General features: G+C 43.9%; 1 protein-coding gene and 1 pseudogene across 1 annotated transcript; one reads left to right on the top strand and one right to left on the bottom strand.

The window, feature by feature from the left end:
• Positions 1-3,435: 3,435 nt before the first annotated feature.
• Positions 3,436-5,034, bottom strand: CHRM5 (cholinergic receptor muscarinic 5). The gene has a single exon (XM_007180453.1). The coding sequence runs from the start codon at positions 5,032-5,034 to the stop codon at positions 3,436-3,438; it is 1,599 nt and encodes a 532-aa protein (XP_007180515.1).
• Positions 5,035-10,161: 5,127 nt separating this feature from the next.
• On the top strand, positions 10,162-10,346 carry LOC114237756 (U4 spliceosomal RNA; annotated as a pseudogene).
• The last annotated feature ends 4,908 nt before the right edge of the window (positions 10,347-15,254 follow it).

The raw sequence follows: 15,254 nt of genomic DNA, 5'->3' as shown, positions 1-15,254 counted from the left end.
GGCGCACGGGCTTCAGTAGTTGTGGCACATGGGCTCAGTAGTTGTGGCTTGCAGGCTCTAGAGCACAGGCTCAGTAGTTGTGGCGCACGGGCTTTGTTGCTCCGCGGCATGTGGGATCTTCCTGGACCAGGGCTCAAACCCGTGTCTCCTGCATTGGCAGGCAGATGCTTAACCACTGTGCCACCAGGGAAGCCTGAGACCATTTTCTTATTTAAACACTTTGCGTTGGACTACTGTGTAGTTAAATTTCTTTAATATCTAGAACAATGCTAGTATGATACAGAAAAGCAGTCCAGTCCCCACATCCTTCGCTGTGATTCCAGTATTTACAGTAGACAATGGGATTTTTCTCTCCAGAGATTAGGTACAGATTTCACAATGACAAAGAGCCAAACATCAGCATCACCCTCAAAAGACATTCACCAAAGGAGCAAAGCAGAGACCAGGAATGCTGACGAAATGCTTTAACCAAAAATTGTACTGAAAACAGATTCCTCGACAAGCCATCAAATTCACAGCAAGGAGAAACAAACCACAATATTAGCAACATAGCAGTGTCCAACAGGCAACTAATCAAAGCTGCACACAGTGTACCACAAACAGAGCTTTGGAGATGGGGCATAAGAAGGCCTAAGATCCAAAGTCAGTCCACACCCTACCCATCCACCCATCAGGCCTCTGTAGTTTACAGTTGGATCTGTTCATTCTGAGGACCCCACCAGAGGCCCTATTCTAAAAAAGTCTAGTTTCCCCTAGTAGTTTGGGGCATTCTTTTTGTCTTTGTCAAGGGGCATAGGTAGTCTGCATAACTGGTTGCCTCCCAAAGCCCGTGATGTAGGAGGCATAGGCCTCTCAATTAATTTCACAAAAGACAAAAAAGGCTTAGTTCTAGGCAGTTGTGGAGTGAGAAAAATGTGCCTCCACCAGCCCACCCCCTCAGTTCTGTGTTCTTTTGTTTGAATTAGGTTGTATCTCTCTCTACTGTGAACAGTGAGTGAGCTCAAAGTGCTGTTCTCTTGGAGGGATTTTCACTTTTGTCAAAGCCTTAAACTGAAAACATCAACTGTTTATCCAGAGCTTATGAAGCCACATCCTGTTGGCATCTTGTAGACCTGGGAGTCTCTGTCTTGGAGAATTGAGCCAGTTAATATGCTCTACCAAATTCTTGGTGGATGTCAACCTGCCCTTCATAAAGCCTCAGCAGCTACGTTGCTTCAAAGATGTTCCATCTCAACATCAAGTCCCTACAGGGCTGGAGAGGCCTGGGTTTCCACTCCCCCCGTGAAGCGTCCTTGGTACTCTGTAGAAGAGGCCAATTCACTCTTCAGTGGAAAGCTTGAAACTCTCCTATACTCAAGTACATACCGAATTCCCAGGACAACTAAACCAGCTATTTTTACATCCCCTTAGCAAACGAGGCTGAAAAAGAACTAGCCCACATTAGGTGAAAAGAAGTCCAGAGATTTTTATATACAACTGCAGATGTAATCAACAGGTTAAATAATGAGTTTCTGTCTGACAGGAGTGTTTCATCTTTAAAATCCTTGTTGTATGCTATACTGCTGCTTTCTTTGTGGACTGTTCATTAATTTTATGCATTATTGTATTGTTTTGATTTCTTGCACATTGGTTTATTTTCAGAATTATCAAAGAAACCTCTTAGATTTGGTTTGTTTATATACACAGAGATTTCAATTAAAATTTGGTTTTTGGATAATCCTGATATTTAAATGTATGTTGATAACTTTTATTTTTATACATTATTGTGGCCTACATTTTGTTTTTAAAGAAAACATGGTCATTTTTAATGACCATAGCCAGCATTACTGGACCTCAACTGTATTTTTCTGGGCTTCTCATTTTTGTGAATTTGGAGAGGAATGACTAAGTCAGTCATTTCTTTTTTTTTCTTTAATAAATTTATTTATTTATTTATGGCTGTGTTGGGTCTTCGTTGCTGCACGCAGGCTTTCTCTAGTTGCGGTGAGCTGGGGCTACTCTTCATTGAGGTGCGTGGGCTTCTCATTGTGGTGGTTTCTCTTGTTGCAGAGCACGGGCTCTAGGCGCACGGGCTCAGTAGTTGTGGCACGTGGGCTCAGTAGTTGTGGCTTGCGGACTCTAGAGCACAGGCTCCGTAGTTGTGGTGCACGGGCTTAGTTGCTCCGCGGCATGTGGGATCTTCCCGGACCAGGGCTTGAACCCGTGTCCCCTGCATTGGCAGGCGGATTCTTAACCACTGCGCCACCAGGGAAGTCCAGTAAGTCATTTCTGAGCCATGATTTGGAGGACCTATTTTTTTTTAAAAGAGCCTTTCCCCTGCTGTCCCTCTAAATAGCACTTCTGGCTGGAGACAGCACAGTGACCTGCTTGTGCCTGGGTATGAATTGGGGGTCTGGATGAGGGCCTGCAAAAGGGCCTGGAAGAAGTTCAAAAGCATGGAGTGAAACCAAATTTGTTTTGCACATTTTGCCTCAGGTTTGCCTTGTGAAGAGATTAGAAAGTAAGACCTCTGAGAATAATTTAAGAGAACCATGATTAAACAGACTGGAGAAGGTCTTTACCCAGTGAAGAGCTGTCATACAATTAGTCTTCCTAAGGACAGAGCATAAATAAATGGGTTCAAAGGGCACAAACTACAATACATAATATTTGTTTACATAAAAGGAAAAAAATCCCCACTGGTAAAAACAAAATAACTGACTGTGGAGACCTGATCACCTTTATTAGCAGAATAGAGGCTTCTCTGTAGGACTGGGTGTGATCAGGTTCCAGTGTCCTTTCAGACCCAGGTCTCTGAGAGGAAGGGTGGTTCTGTGGGGACTGGCCTGGCCTCAGTGGGTACCAGGAATTGGCATCAGTTGTGAAAAGGAAGAGCAAGAGCTTTGCTCAGATGTAGGGACAGGAAAACATACCACAGTACAGAACACATAATAGCTGCATAATAAATACTGATCAGTTTATAAAGAAATAGAATCTTAGAAGCCAGTTGAATCTCACACTCTTGTTAACAGGTGACAATGACTTACATTCTCCTGGTTCTCACTGAAATGAGACAACTTCAGAGACACATACATACTGTACGAAACTCTGTGACAGGTTTCCACCGGTCCTGCCGTTGCCCACAGAAGGTTGGACAGGAGCTCCCTCAGTTGTTGTTCACTGTGACCAAGTGCCCCTCCTTCTGTGAAGGGTCATGAGTCTGTCTCTTTGGTGGCAAACACTCCAGCAGCATCAGGCGACCCTGGTCATGGATAAGAATCATTCAATTTGGCAGCAACTGTGGCAGCTGTGACTCTTTCCTTTTGGCGACGGACCTCGAGGCTTTCCATGTCCTCAGGGACTCAAAAGGTCTTTTTGAAAAGTAAACCAGAATCAGTTCACCCATCCTCAGAGGACCTTGACCACGGTCATACTTTTGAGGGGAGTCGTTACTTTTCAGGGGAGCTTGCTGTTCCCCTGCCAGTACAATTTCTCTTCCACTTTTTTCTTTTTCCATCGGCAGAGAAGCAGCATCTTAAAGGTCTTCCTGAAGGTTCTGTTGCAGAGGGCATAGCAAATGGGGTTGACAGTGCTATTGACGTAGCACAGCCAGTAGCCCAAGTGCCACAGGGTGACTGGGACACACTTGTCGCAGAAGGTAGAAACCAGGACCATGATGTTGTAAGGAGTCCACGTGATGATGAAAGCCAGGAGAATTGCACTCAGGGTCTGGGCTGCTTTCCTCTCTTTGACGAGGACCATCCTCTTTCGTTTGGTCATCTGATGGCTGAGGTTGGGATCAAGGCCTTTCGTCGAAGGGTCCTTGGACACCGGGAAGGAGCAGGGCATGATTTTCACCTTGCGACAGCCGTTGTTGGTATCCTGGGTCCCATCAGCTTTCACCACCAATCGGAACTTATAGGCCATGCACTTCTGACTCTTGGGTCGATGAGCAGCAGCTGGAGACAGGAAGTATTTCTGGGTGTCATAGTCATTTTTTTCAGTTTGAGCGTTCACAAAAGTTTCCTTGGTCTCTTCAGCACTGAATTCTTCCCTTGGGCTTTCCTTGGCCTGACTCTTGTAGACCACTTGAAAGACAGGGTCAGTGGTGGGCTTGTCCTCATCTTCTGAGGAGGGGTAGCTGCTGCAGGTGGTTAGCTGCTCGGCTTTGCCCCACTCAGTGCTCGGGCCAGTGGCTCGGGATGGCTTCCCAGTGACGGAGGTGCTCCTGCAGGAGGATGACCAGGAGGCTTGGTTCCTTTCCCTCTGGGCCAGTGTGGGCTGGGGGCAGCTAAAGCAGGACGTGAGCAGAGCCTCCTGAGCTGGCTTTCTCTTCTCAGTTTCAGCCACGCAGTCAGAGCCCTGGAGGTCGGCCAGGTCCTTGGTTCGCTTCTCTGTTTCCCGGTAGATTCGGCAGTAGAGGATTGTCATGACAGAAACAGGGATGTAGAATGCAGCGATGGCAGTGCCAAAAGTGATGGTGGGCTCTGAGAGGAACTGGATCTGGCACTCGTCTGGTGGGACCGTCCGCTCCCCAACCAAGTACTGCCAGCAGAGGATCGCTGGGGCCCAGAGGATGAAGGAGATCAGCCAGGCCAAGCCAATCATGATGCCAGCCCTCTTTGGGGTACGCTTGGCCCGATACGTCAGGGGTCTTGTGATAGAAAAGTATCGGTCAAAACTGATCACCAGAAGGTTCATGACAGAAGCATTGCTGGCCACGTAGTCCAGTGCAAGCCAAAGGTCACAAGCCAGACTCCCGAGAGCCCAGTGTCCCATGAGGATGTAGGTAGTGTAGAGGTTCATGGAGAAGATCCCAATGATGAGATCTGCACAGGCTAAGCTGAGCAGGTAATAGTTGTTAACTGTCTTCAGCTGACTGTTGACTTTGAAAGAGATCATGACTAAGACGTTGCCCACGATGGTGATCAAGCTCACCACGGCTGTCACAGCTGCGATGGTGATGACTTCCCACAACCTGTGACGTTCCAAAGGCTCGTGAGTCACTAGGGTGCCATTGACGGTAGTAGCATTGTGGTAAGATCCCCCTTCCATCCTGGTGCAAGAGTCTACATTAGGAGTAAGTCTTAGGTTCTAGACTGTTCTCTTTTCGGTCTCACTTCTTCTGGCCAGTTTCTGGAAGAGAGGGAAATACATTAGCTCCACTCACCAGCATGAATTTCTTTCCCACTCATTGTTTATAATTTCTAACAGAACATTAAATGTGGTCCCACACCTATTCAGAGCAAGATGTTGAAATCTCTAAAGTTTTGATAACACTTTTTATAAAGGCATCTCCTCCCTTTGCTTTTTATGATTACCAATGCCTGAGAGCCTTTCTTGTACATGAGGCTGCTGCCCTCTTGTGGTTCTAATGGGCAATTTTACAAAAAGGGCTGGGAACATGACAAGGGCAAACAAAAAGAAAAGAATCAGATTGTTGGAAAGCAGTGAAGAGGGGAAAACAGGTGATGCTAAGTTATCTTAGACTATGGCCTTGAGGTCAGACCCTCTGTTTTTTAAGCTCCTGGTGATAAGTACCTATTTTGTCATTCACTTGGGAAAAAGACAAGTTGTATCTACTTTATAGTCCAACTTTATTGAGTTTAATTATAAATTCAGTTATTAAATATTATTGAGGCACTGTTGTGAGCCAAGGCTGTATTACACCACTTCTCCCTGACTTAATGCACACACTACCCATGAGTACCTAGTTTTCATCTAGAGGGTTTAAAAGTTGCCCCAGCTACTGAAGATGATGACCCTCCCTCCATTTTTGGGCTATTTGCATTGTCACAAATGTTTTAAATTATCTTTTTTTCTGATTATAAAGTAATATGCTCCTTGTAAAAGTTCAAGCAATGTCAAAATATATAACTTCGAAAGCGAAAGTTTCTTCTAATTCCATCTTGCCAGGGTTATCAATGCTAACAGGTGTATTTTGACAGCTTTTCCCTATGCATATACATGCTACCAAATATTTAAACACATTTTGTTTTAATGGGTGGATTTTTAATGTTTACACTCTAAATTTTGTTTTTTACTTAACAAATCATCATGGACATCTTTGGATCAGTACATCTTTTGGATCAAAGCTATCTTTTCTTCATTTCTTTTAAAATTAATTAATTAATTAATTTCTTTTTGGCTGTGTTGGGTCTTCATTTCTGTGCGAGGGCTTTCTCCCGTTGCGGTGAGCAGGGGCCACTCTTCATCGCGGTGCGCGGGCCTCTCACTGTCGCAGCCTCTCCCATTGCGGAGCACAGGTCCAAACGCGCAGGCTCAGTAGTTGTGGCTTACGGGCTTAGTCGCTCCGTGGCATGTGGGATCTTCCCAGACCAGGGCTCAAACCCGTGTCCCCTGCATTGGCAGGCAGATTCTTAACCACTGCGCCACGAGGGAAGCCCCGTTTTTTTTTTCATTTTAATGACTGTACATTATCCCACTTAATGGATGTACTATAATTTATTTAACCAACTGCCCATTGACAAATTCCAACTTTTAAAAATAAAATAAAAAATTTTCTTTTCTACATTAAAGATCTATGTACATGATAAAAAGCTTCAGTGGGTACAAAAGTGTAAATGGTAAAAGATAGGTTTCCCTCCCACCTCTGACCTCCAATCTCCTAATCCCCCTTTTCCAGAGGTAACCACTGTTACCATGACTTATCTTTCCTTCCAGAGATATAATATGTGCATACAAATTATATGTGATGATATATGAAAAGTACCATTTTAATTACATTTCAGGTACCTTGACATGATGATAGATCGTGAAGGAGAAGAGTCTTTTTGATGACCCTCAAAGCACATCATATAGGCAATACCGGTTCTGCCTACTGGCCAGTTTTGACACTTCTTTGATCACAGTAATTGATATAAATAATTTGTGAAGGACTGTAGATCTTCTTGGCTTTGTTTTATATTTTCAGCTGTATTTTTAGATGCTTTCCTAATATCTCCAATTCAGTGTGGAATTAAATTGATGATATTGTCTTGTACCAGAAATCAGATTCTCCCAGCTTCCTGATCTTGCACCCTTCTCCTTCACATCCCAACGAATGCAGTCCAAATTAGCCGTGAAACATCCCTTTATGGGTCCCTTTCCATTCCTGCTGCTACCACCCTGGTTCAGCTTCCTGTTACCTTACACCGATAACTCCCTGGTGACATCAATGTCCAAATGACGGCAAAACAAAACCCCAGGATGCCAGGTCACTTGGCAGAGACTCCCTAGCACCTGAAAAGACCAAATTTGCTCTACACCCTGCAGTTCCCTGGGCAAATTTCATCACAGACTGTTTCTAATAGTCAGATCTCAGTCATGCAGTGCAAGATAGGCCCTAAAGAAATTCCTTCCTGGGGCTTCCCTGGTGGCGCAGTGGTTGAGAATCTGCCTGCTAATGCAGGGGACACGGGTTCGAGCCCTGGCCTGGGAAGATCCCACATGCCGCAGAGCGGCTGGGCCCGTGAGCCACAACTGCTGAGCCTGCGCGTCTGGAGCCTGTGCTCCGCAACGAGAGAGGCCCGCGCAGCGCGATGAAGAGTGGCCCCCGCTTGCCACAACTGGAGAAAGCCCTCGCACAGAAACGAAGACCCAACACAGCCAAAATCAATCAATCAATCAAACATACGCATCTGATTCAAGATCCTCATTAAAAAAAAAAAAAAAAAAAAGAAATTCCTTCCTTTTTCCTTCATTCCTCCTTTTCTTCCTTCCCCCAATAAATATTTATTGAATGTCTTTCATGTGATACACTCTAACACTGGGGATACCATGCTAGGGATACCATTAGTGGGGATATAGATAAATAAACAGTAAATATCAGGGGCTGGTACTGCATGCCATAGGGGCGCATGGGAAGGACATCTAACCCAGTCTGGTAGGGGCAGGGGCATTACCTGAGGAAAAGATGTTTCAGCTGAGACCTAAGCATGACTGGGCTTTAGCCAGGCAAAAGGGGTTTGTGTGTGTGGAGGGGTAGGGGGTTGAGGAAAGGGTGCCGCAGACGGGAGAGCTTGTAGGGGGTTGAGGAAAGAGTGCCGCAGACAGGAGAGCTTGTTTGCAAGCCCAGAGGCAAGAGGAGGCATAAAGTTGGAGGAAGCCTGAGAAGTGACAGGTGAGACTGGAGAGGTTGAGGGGGTGGGTAGGAGGGACAGGAATGGACTTGAGAGTAAGTCTGCTTTTGGGGAGAAAAGTGTCAGCTATTTCCAGACTCCCCATCTGCTCTGAAAGTAGTCCCCACATCCAGCGTGTGGGAGCATTAGCCTGGAGAGAAGTAATAAAATGGACTGTTAGCTGAATTTTTCTAATCAAGTCTTCAAAGTAAAAATAAATAGTGTTTTGGAGGGATTTAATTTTTCTACTTAATTGTATTAGAAGGTAGTGAGCAACTTATGAAAGGTTCTGCATATGTGGGTGTGCATGTTCTCCTGTGAACGCATGTGTATCACTGGGGGCTTATCCTTTCTGATCTGTTTTCTCACTTGCAAAATAAGGAAATTGGACTATGCAATCTAAGATACCTACGTTTTTTTATTTTTGTTTATTACATAGTGTGATGGTTAATTTTAAGTGTCAACTTGGCCAGGCTACAGTACCCAGCTGTTGGTCTAACACTTGAGTCTAGGTGTTGCTGTGAAGGCATTTTGTAGATGTGACTAACATTTCAATCAGTAGACTTTGGGTAAAGCAGATTATCCTCCATAACGTGGGTGGGACTCATCCAATCGGTTGAAATCCTTAAGGGAAAGGACTGAGGTCCCCAGAAGAAGGAATTCTGCCTCCAGATTGCCTTCAGACTCAAGACTACAGCATTAACTCCTGCTGGGATTTCCAGCCTGCTGGCCTGCACTGCACATTGCAGACTTGTTAGCCCTCACAATCCTTAAAAATTTCTCAAAAAGCTCTCTCTCTGTCTCTATCTCTCTGTCTCTGTCTCTCTCTGATAAATAGAATACACTCTGATAAATGGAAAAGAAGATCATTTATAGTGGCAACATCATGTCATAATCACATAACTGAATCTGACATTGGGCATCTTCAGGTTCAAAACCTAGTTCCATTACTTATTGTATGACTTTGGACATGCTACTTAACCTGTTTTAATTCTCAGATTTTTAAACTTTAAAGTAGGGATACTAAGAGTCCTTACCTCATAGGATTGTGTTAAAGATTAAACAAGATTATCCGGGTAAGTGCTTTGCCTAGTGCCTGACACAGGGATTTGCTCATTACAGAGTAGCAAACCATCAAGAAGGACATCACAATGACTCTTCCTATTGGGGGAATGGGTCTGAGGCATGGTCTATTAAGGGACAAGGTGGAATAAAATGATGAGGCCATACTTTTGCAGCCTTGAGCTGACTGTTTTAGATGCTTCGTGGTGCTAATGATACTTTTCCCTTTAGTTATTATAGTTGGTGCCCTAATTCTGAGGGCATAACCTTGTTTCCAGCCCCTCAAGCAGAGTAGCCTACAGTCCTCCTCAAGGTCTGCTTATTTGAATAGGACTATTTCAAGATTCTTGACTGAAAAAAAGTGGTTCCATAGTCAAATAAGTTGTGGAAATGCCATATATTATATAAAGCTCTCAGAGACTTGGAGGACACATGAGCCCAGTGAAGGCCGAGAAGTCCTGAGGTCAAGGACACTATTGAATTTGTTTTAACCCAGATGTGGCTTAGCATATCTAACCTTTTTCAGTGGAGCATCTGTTAGTATCTTGTGGAATCCCACAAGATGGATCACGCTTGGGAAATGCAATTCAGTGGGAAACATACTGAACTAGGAGTGTGGAGATCTGAGTTCTCATTTCAGCTAAAATTTGTGGTTTGAGACAAATCTCTGGGCCTCAGTTTCCTCACATATAAAATTAAGAGATTGGCATCGGTGATTTATCCTTTAAGATGAGTTCAGGCTTTTCCTATAGACTCACAGTGGAAAACACTGGATGTTGTATTAATTTTAGACCTCAACTTTCCGCTATTCTCAACCAGGGAAATAGCAGTTATTTAGCTGCACCCTAAGTTAGTGTAGTGGAAGCAGCTCTCAGCTAATTTTCTTATCTGTTAAACAGGTATAACAATATCTGCTGTATCTACCTTACAGAGTTGTTTTGAGGACTCCCAAGTGAGATAATGTAGGGAAACCACCAAGTCCTATTCTAATGGCAGTTTGAGCTTTGCGCAGTGGCAGTATCGTAGCCAATGAGGTTTATCCGAGGCGCGATTATTGCTAATTGAAAACTAATGGCAGTTTGGGGTTTTAATTATTATAAAATGAAGAGTTAGTCTAGGTAAGTGGATCTCACCACTGGCCACTTGTTAGAATCATCTGGGAGCTTTTGAAAAATACTAATGTCTGGACCCCACCCCAGACCTGTTAATTCCGAATCAATGTAGGAGAGACTCAGGCTCATGTTGTTTTGAAATTCCTCAGGTGATTCTCACTTGCAGCCAGGGTGGAAAGCCAGTGCCTTCGCTAGATCCTTGCTACTCAAGGTGCGGTTGATAGAGGGGCAGTGTTGGCATCAGCTCAGAGCACGTTAGAACTGAAGGCTGACCAGGCTCAGTGCTTCTCAAAATGCTCATGATTACCTGGAGGATCTTGTTAAATTGCAGAAGGGCAGGGCTTGCAATTCCACATTTCTCAAAACCTCTCAATGCTGCTGATTCATGAGCCATACTTTAAATAGCAAGGCTGAGGGTAATGGCTGAACTTCTTAGAAAAAGGGAACCATAGCTGACAATGTGCTGCTGAAAATGGAATTTTCCAACTGAAATGTCCAGTAACAATTCGGATCCCCCTCTGCCTTCCAAGGACAGTTGAGGGACTTCCTTGGTGGTCCAGTGGTTAAGACTCCGCACTTCCAATGCAGGGGGTGTGGGTTCAATCCCTGATCGGGGAAACTAACATCCCACATGCTGCGCGGCCCAAAAAAAAAAAAAATTACTTAATCACAAGGACAGTTGAGTTCTTCTTATTTGAAATTAATACATATTTCCTTTCCAGCTTTGCTTCCCTCTGTTCTTTCCTTTTTTTCCCCTGCCTCATTTTTGAGAGTGATTTTCCTGATTGCTAAACTGCTGGGAATGGACAGACTTTCCACAGACAGAGGCATCTGGGACATGAGGTAGGTTCCATGACTGAGGATTGATTTCTTTTTGTTCTGATAGCTGGATGATAGTCGAGGGTGAAAACTGAGTTTCAGGCATCTTAGTCTTCCATAATAAACTTTCTGAATCATTAAAATGTTTTTGACTGAAAGATCGTATTTATGGAGGGGAAACAATGTTTTTGTATGTGTTATGGAGGCAAATGAAATAGAAGTGGTTATGGGGAGGAGTGAGAATTCTTCGGAGTTCTTATTTCGTTACTCAAACTTTAAAAGTTTCCGTTTTTCACCGTAGTGTTGAGAGTATGTTTATTTCTAAGGTGCCTGCATCAGCAGAGAACAGATAATCATCCCTGGCTTATTTTCCACTACTGAATAGAAAACAAGAATCTCAGAGTAATAAAAGTGTCCTTGTTCCCAACCTTGGTAGATTGCTTCTTGCTTCTTTGTTGTCAATAAATTACAAATGGAGCAAAACAACATAAAAACCGAAAAAGGTAACACTGTGTACCAAATGAATTCCTTTCCTTGTGGAGTGGCCTTGATGACTTACCGGGCTTTGCTTTTCTGAAACACCTTTTCTCTGAGAAGCTTTATGCCCAAACCACTCTTCACTGTTTCCATAGCAACCACAGTGGAAAACTTTAACAGCATCTACAATCCAGTGATATCAGGACACCATCATCACCAGCTCGTGTTGTTATGCAGACTATTCATGTGCCGCTCCTCCTCTCCTTCCTTTTCAAGGCTAAATCATAGAAAGTAAGCTTAGACACATGGTACCATCGGGTTAGATATCAGGAAGAACTTCCAATGACAAAATGTGTGAGTAAGGGAGGTTCTGGACTTGTCTTTTTTGGTTTCTACTTTCAATTAAGGTCTATCTAACCTTTGATTGATAGAACGGAATGCTGTCCAAAAACATATGGTGATTAAGAAAGGACTCCTCGGCCACTCTCGCCTCCTGAGACAGACTGCATTCTGCCTATGGAAGGTGTATCTCTCTAAATAAACCTGCTTTCACGTAAAAGAAAAAAAAAAGACGATGTTGCTGAAGCAATAGTATCTGGCACAGAATTTTAATCTGACATATTTTTAAAAATATGTCCTGTGTTCACCACTGTGCTAGGCGCTGCGGGGCATATAAGAGGGATATACAACAGGCCTTGAACTGAAGGAGTTAAACTACAATTCTAAGAAAAAGAGTATATAAGAATTATTGAGCCTTTGCACCACATTTATGCGACAGAGAAGTCTATTACCAAGGCCATCAAAGGATTGTATTTTCTTTGAAGCCCAATAAAACAGAGGTGGGTTGCTTTACATGAAGGCATAAATTGGAGCCATTCAAAGCACGTGTTGTGACCCTCAGGTCTTGGAGTTGCCTAGGTGGGTTGTCTTCTGTTGGGGTCGGTCTTGTCTCCTTATCCCGAAGTACGGGGCAGATGTTATCATCTCTTTATGTGTGCCTGGACATGAAAAAGTCTGGGCGGTACCGCCACAAATGGATTTATGTGAGACTCTGGAAGTCCAGAAGCTCTTGACGGCGTTGTCCAAGTCTTCCTAACAGACTTGGAGGCATGGATCATATATTCATCTTTGAATTCCCAAGGATAGTGTGTCATTCTGGAAGCAACAAGGGAATGTTTCAAGGAGGGGGCAGTGATCAACTGTATCAAATGAAGCTGATAAAACAAGAAAGATTAAGACCGAGACCTGACTAATGGATGTAGTTACATGGAGAACGTAAGTCACGTTGGTAAAGTGGTGGGCATGCGAGCCCTGTGGGGTAAATTCAAGGCTGAATGGGAGGAGAAATGGGATAGTGCCGTAGATGACTCTTCTGAGGAGCTTTGCTGTAGAAAGGAGTAGAGAAATGGGGCAGAAGCTGTATTAGAATGTGGGACCGAGTATTTGTTTTTGTTTTTGTTTTTTGTTTTTTTTTAATTTTTATTTATTTTATTTATTTTTGGCTGTGTTGGGTCTTCGTTTCTGTGCGAGGGCTTTCTCTAGTTGTGGCAAGCGGGGGCCACTCTTCATCACGGCGCGCGGGCCTCTCACTATCGCGGCCTCTCTTGTTGCGGAGCACAGGCTCCAGATGCGCAGGCTCAGTAATTGTGGCTCACGGGCCCAGTTGCTCCGCGGCATGTGGGATCTTCCCAGACCAGGGCTCGAACCCGTGTCCCCTGCATTAGCAGGCAGATTCTCAACCACTGCGCCACCAGGGAAGCCCTGTTTTTGTTTTTAAGAAAGGTGTAAATGACAGCACGTTTGCAGCCTGATGTGAGCGATCCAGTCATTAGAAGAGAGAAACTGATGTGTAGGAGAGAGGAGGGGTAGTTGCTGGAGAGATGTCCTCCGGTAGGTGAGCAAGGATAGGACCCAGTGCCGTACTAAAGGCACTGACCTCGCACTGGAGCAGAGGCCCCTCTCAGGAACAGGAGAGGAGGAAAGGTATGTGTGTGCAGGCACAGGTAGGCTGGGAGTTGTAGTAATGGCAGTGGTGGAGAGTCTTTTCTGATTGCTTGCATTTCTCTGTGAAACAGAAAGCGGGAGTGGGAGTGAGGATGGAGGGAGAGAGGAGAAGAGATCAAGTCATGAATTCTGTATGTTAGGAGTTTGTTCCGTTCATTTTTGGGAGTTCTCTACCCCTGACACCAGCTCTGGAAGCCAAAGCACCATTGTGAGCTGACAGGCGGTTCACTTGCCCTCATCTTCCCCAGGTTACAGGCTGGGGAACCTGGCCTGAAAGAGTGACTCCTGTCAGACTCCCTCCCCCTTCAGCCAGAGAGCACCCCTCAGTGGTGGATGCTGCTGTCCAAAACACAAAGTAAATAAACAGACATAAGAGACCTTATCAGTGTTTTCCAATTTGCATTGTTCATAGACTAAGCATCAGAAATCAACTAAACTGTAGAAAATCTGCCTGCCTATAAACAGAAGAATCAGGAAGACGCTTTTTTTTCCCCATAAGAATTATATTTGCAAGGGCACAGTGCCTTTTTAAAAAAATCCTATCATAACAGCTCCTTTCTGACAAATACCATATGATTTCACTTATATGTGGCATCTAAGATATGACACAAACGAACCTATCTACAAAACAGAAACAGACTCGTAGACACAGAGAACAGACTTGTGGTTGCCAAGGGAGACGGGGGGAGGGAGAGGGATGGACTGGGAGTTTGGGGTTGGTAGATGCAAACTATTACATTTAGAATGGATTAACAACAGGGTCCTACTGTATAGCACAGGGAACTATATTCAGTATCCTGAGATAAACCATAATGGAAAAGAATATAAAAAAGAATGTCTATATGTGCATAACTGAGTCACTTTGCTGTACAGCAGAGGTGGGCACAACATGGTAAATCAACTGTACTTCAATAAAACAAAATTGAAAAAAAGAAGAAAAATAACATCTACTTTCATCAAACAGTGAGAGTTTATAAAATCTTGGACTAGGAATTAGGAGGTATTCTTGTGGTGTTTAAATGCCCAATACTACCCTGAGATGGTGATTCTCAAACTTGGGCACGCATCACCATCACCTAATGGGTTTGTGAAACTCCTGATTGCTGGGCCTCATCCCCGGAGTTGCTGATTCTGGGGTGAGGCCTGAGAATATGCATTTCTCATAAGTTCCCAGGTGATGCTATGCTGCTGGTCCACATTTTGAGAACTATTACCTTAAGGAATTGGCTTCATTTAAAAAAATTAGGTCATATATATTTTTTGCATATATAAAATATGCAAAAAGTGCGGTTTCTTTTCTTAGGAGTTACCTATGTAATTCAGGACTTTGTTTTAGATATCTCATGAATACTACCTAAGGGAGAACTGAATTTTTTATTCATGCAATGGCATATATTTAAAGTCAGGACTATCATGTCAAAGCAGTTGCAGAAAATCCTCCTTCCCTTTGTTATTTATAAAACTAAAAGCTCTCTTGTTTTTTGGGGTTTTTTGCAATGCAGTAGGTACTTGTGCGCCATTTTCATCCTCGATGACAGACACTTTTCCCATGTGGATCAGAATCAAATGAGGAAAGCATTCTTTCTCAACATCCTGGTTAAAAGGATTTCTGTCAGTGATGTCCTCCAATTAGGAAGTGTTAGCAGGAGACCTTCAAATTCTCCATATCCTAAACACTCCT

Source organism: Balaenoptera acutorostrata, chromosome 3, assembly GCF_949987535.1.
Source record: "Balaenoptera acutorostrata chromosome 3, mBalAcu1.1, whole genome shotgun sequence".
Taxonomy (NCBI): domain Eukaryota; kingdom Metazoa; phylum Chordata; class Mammalia; order Artiodactyla; family Balaenopteridae; genus Balaenoptera; species Balaenoptera acutorostrata.
This window is presented reverse-complemented; position numbering and strand designations above follow the sequence as displayed.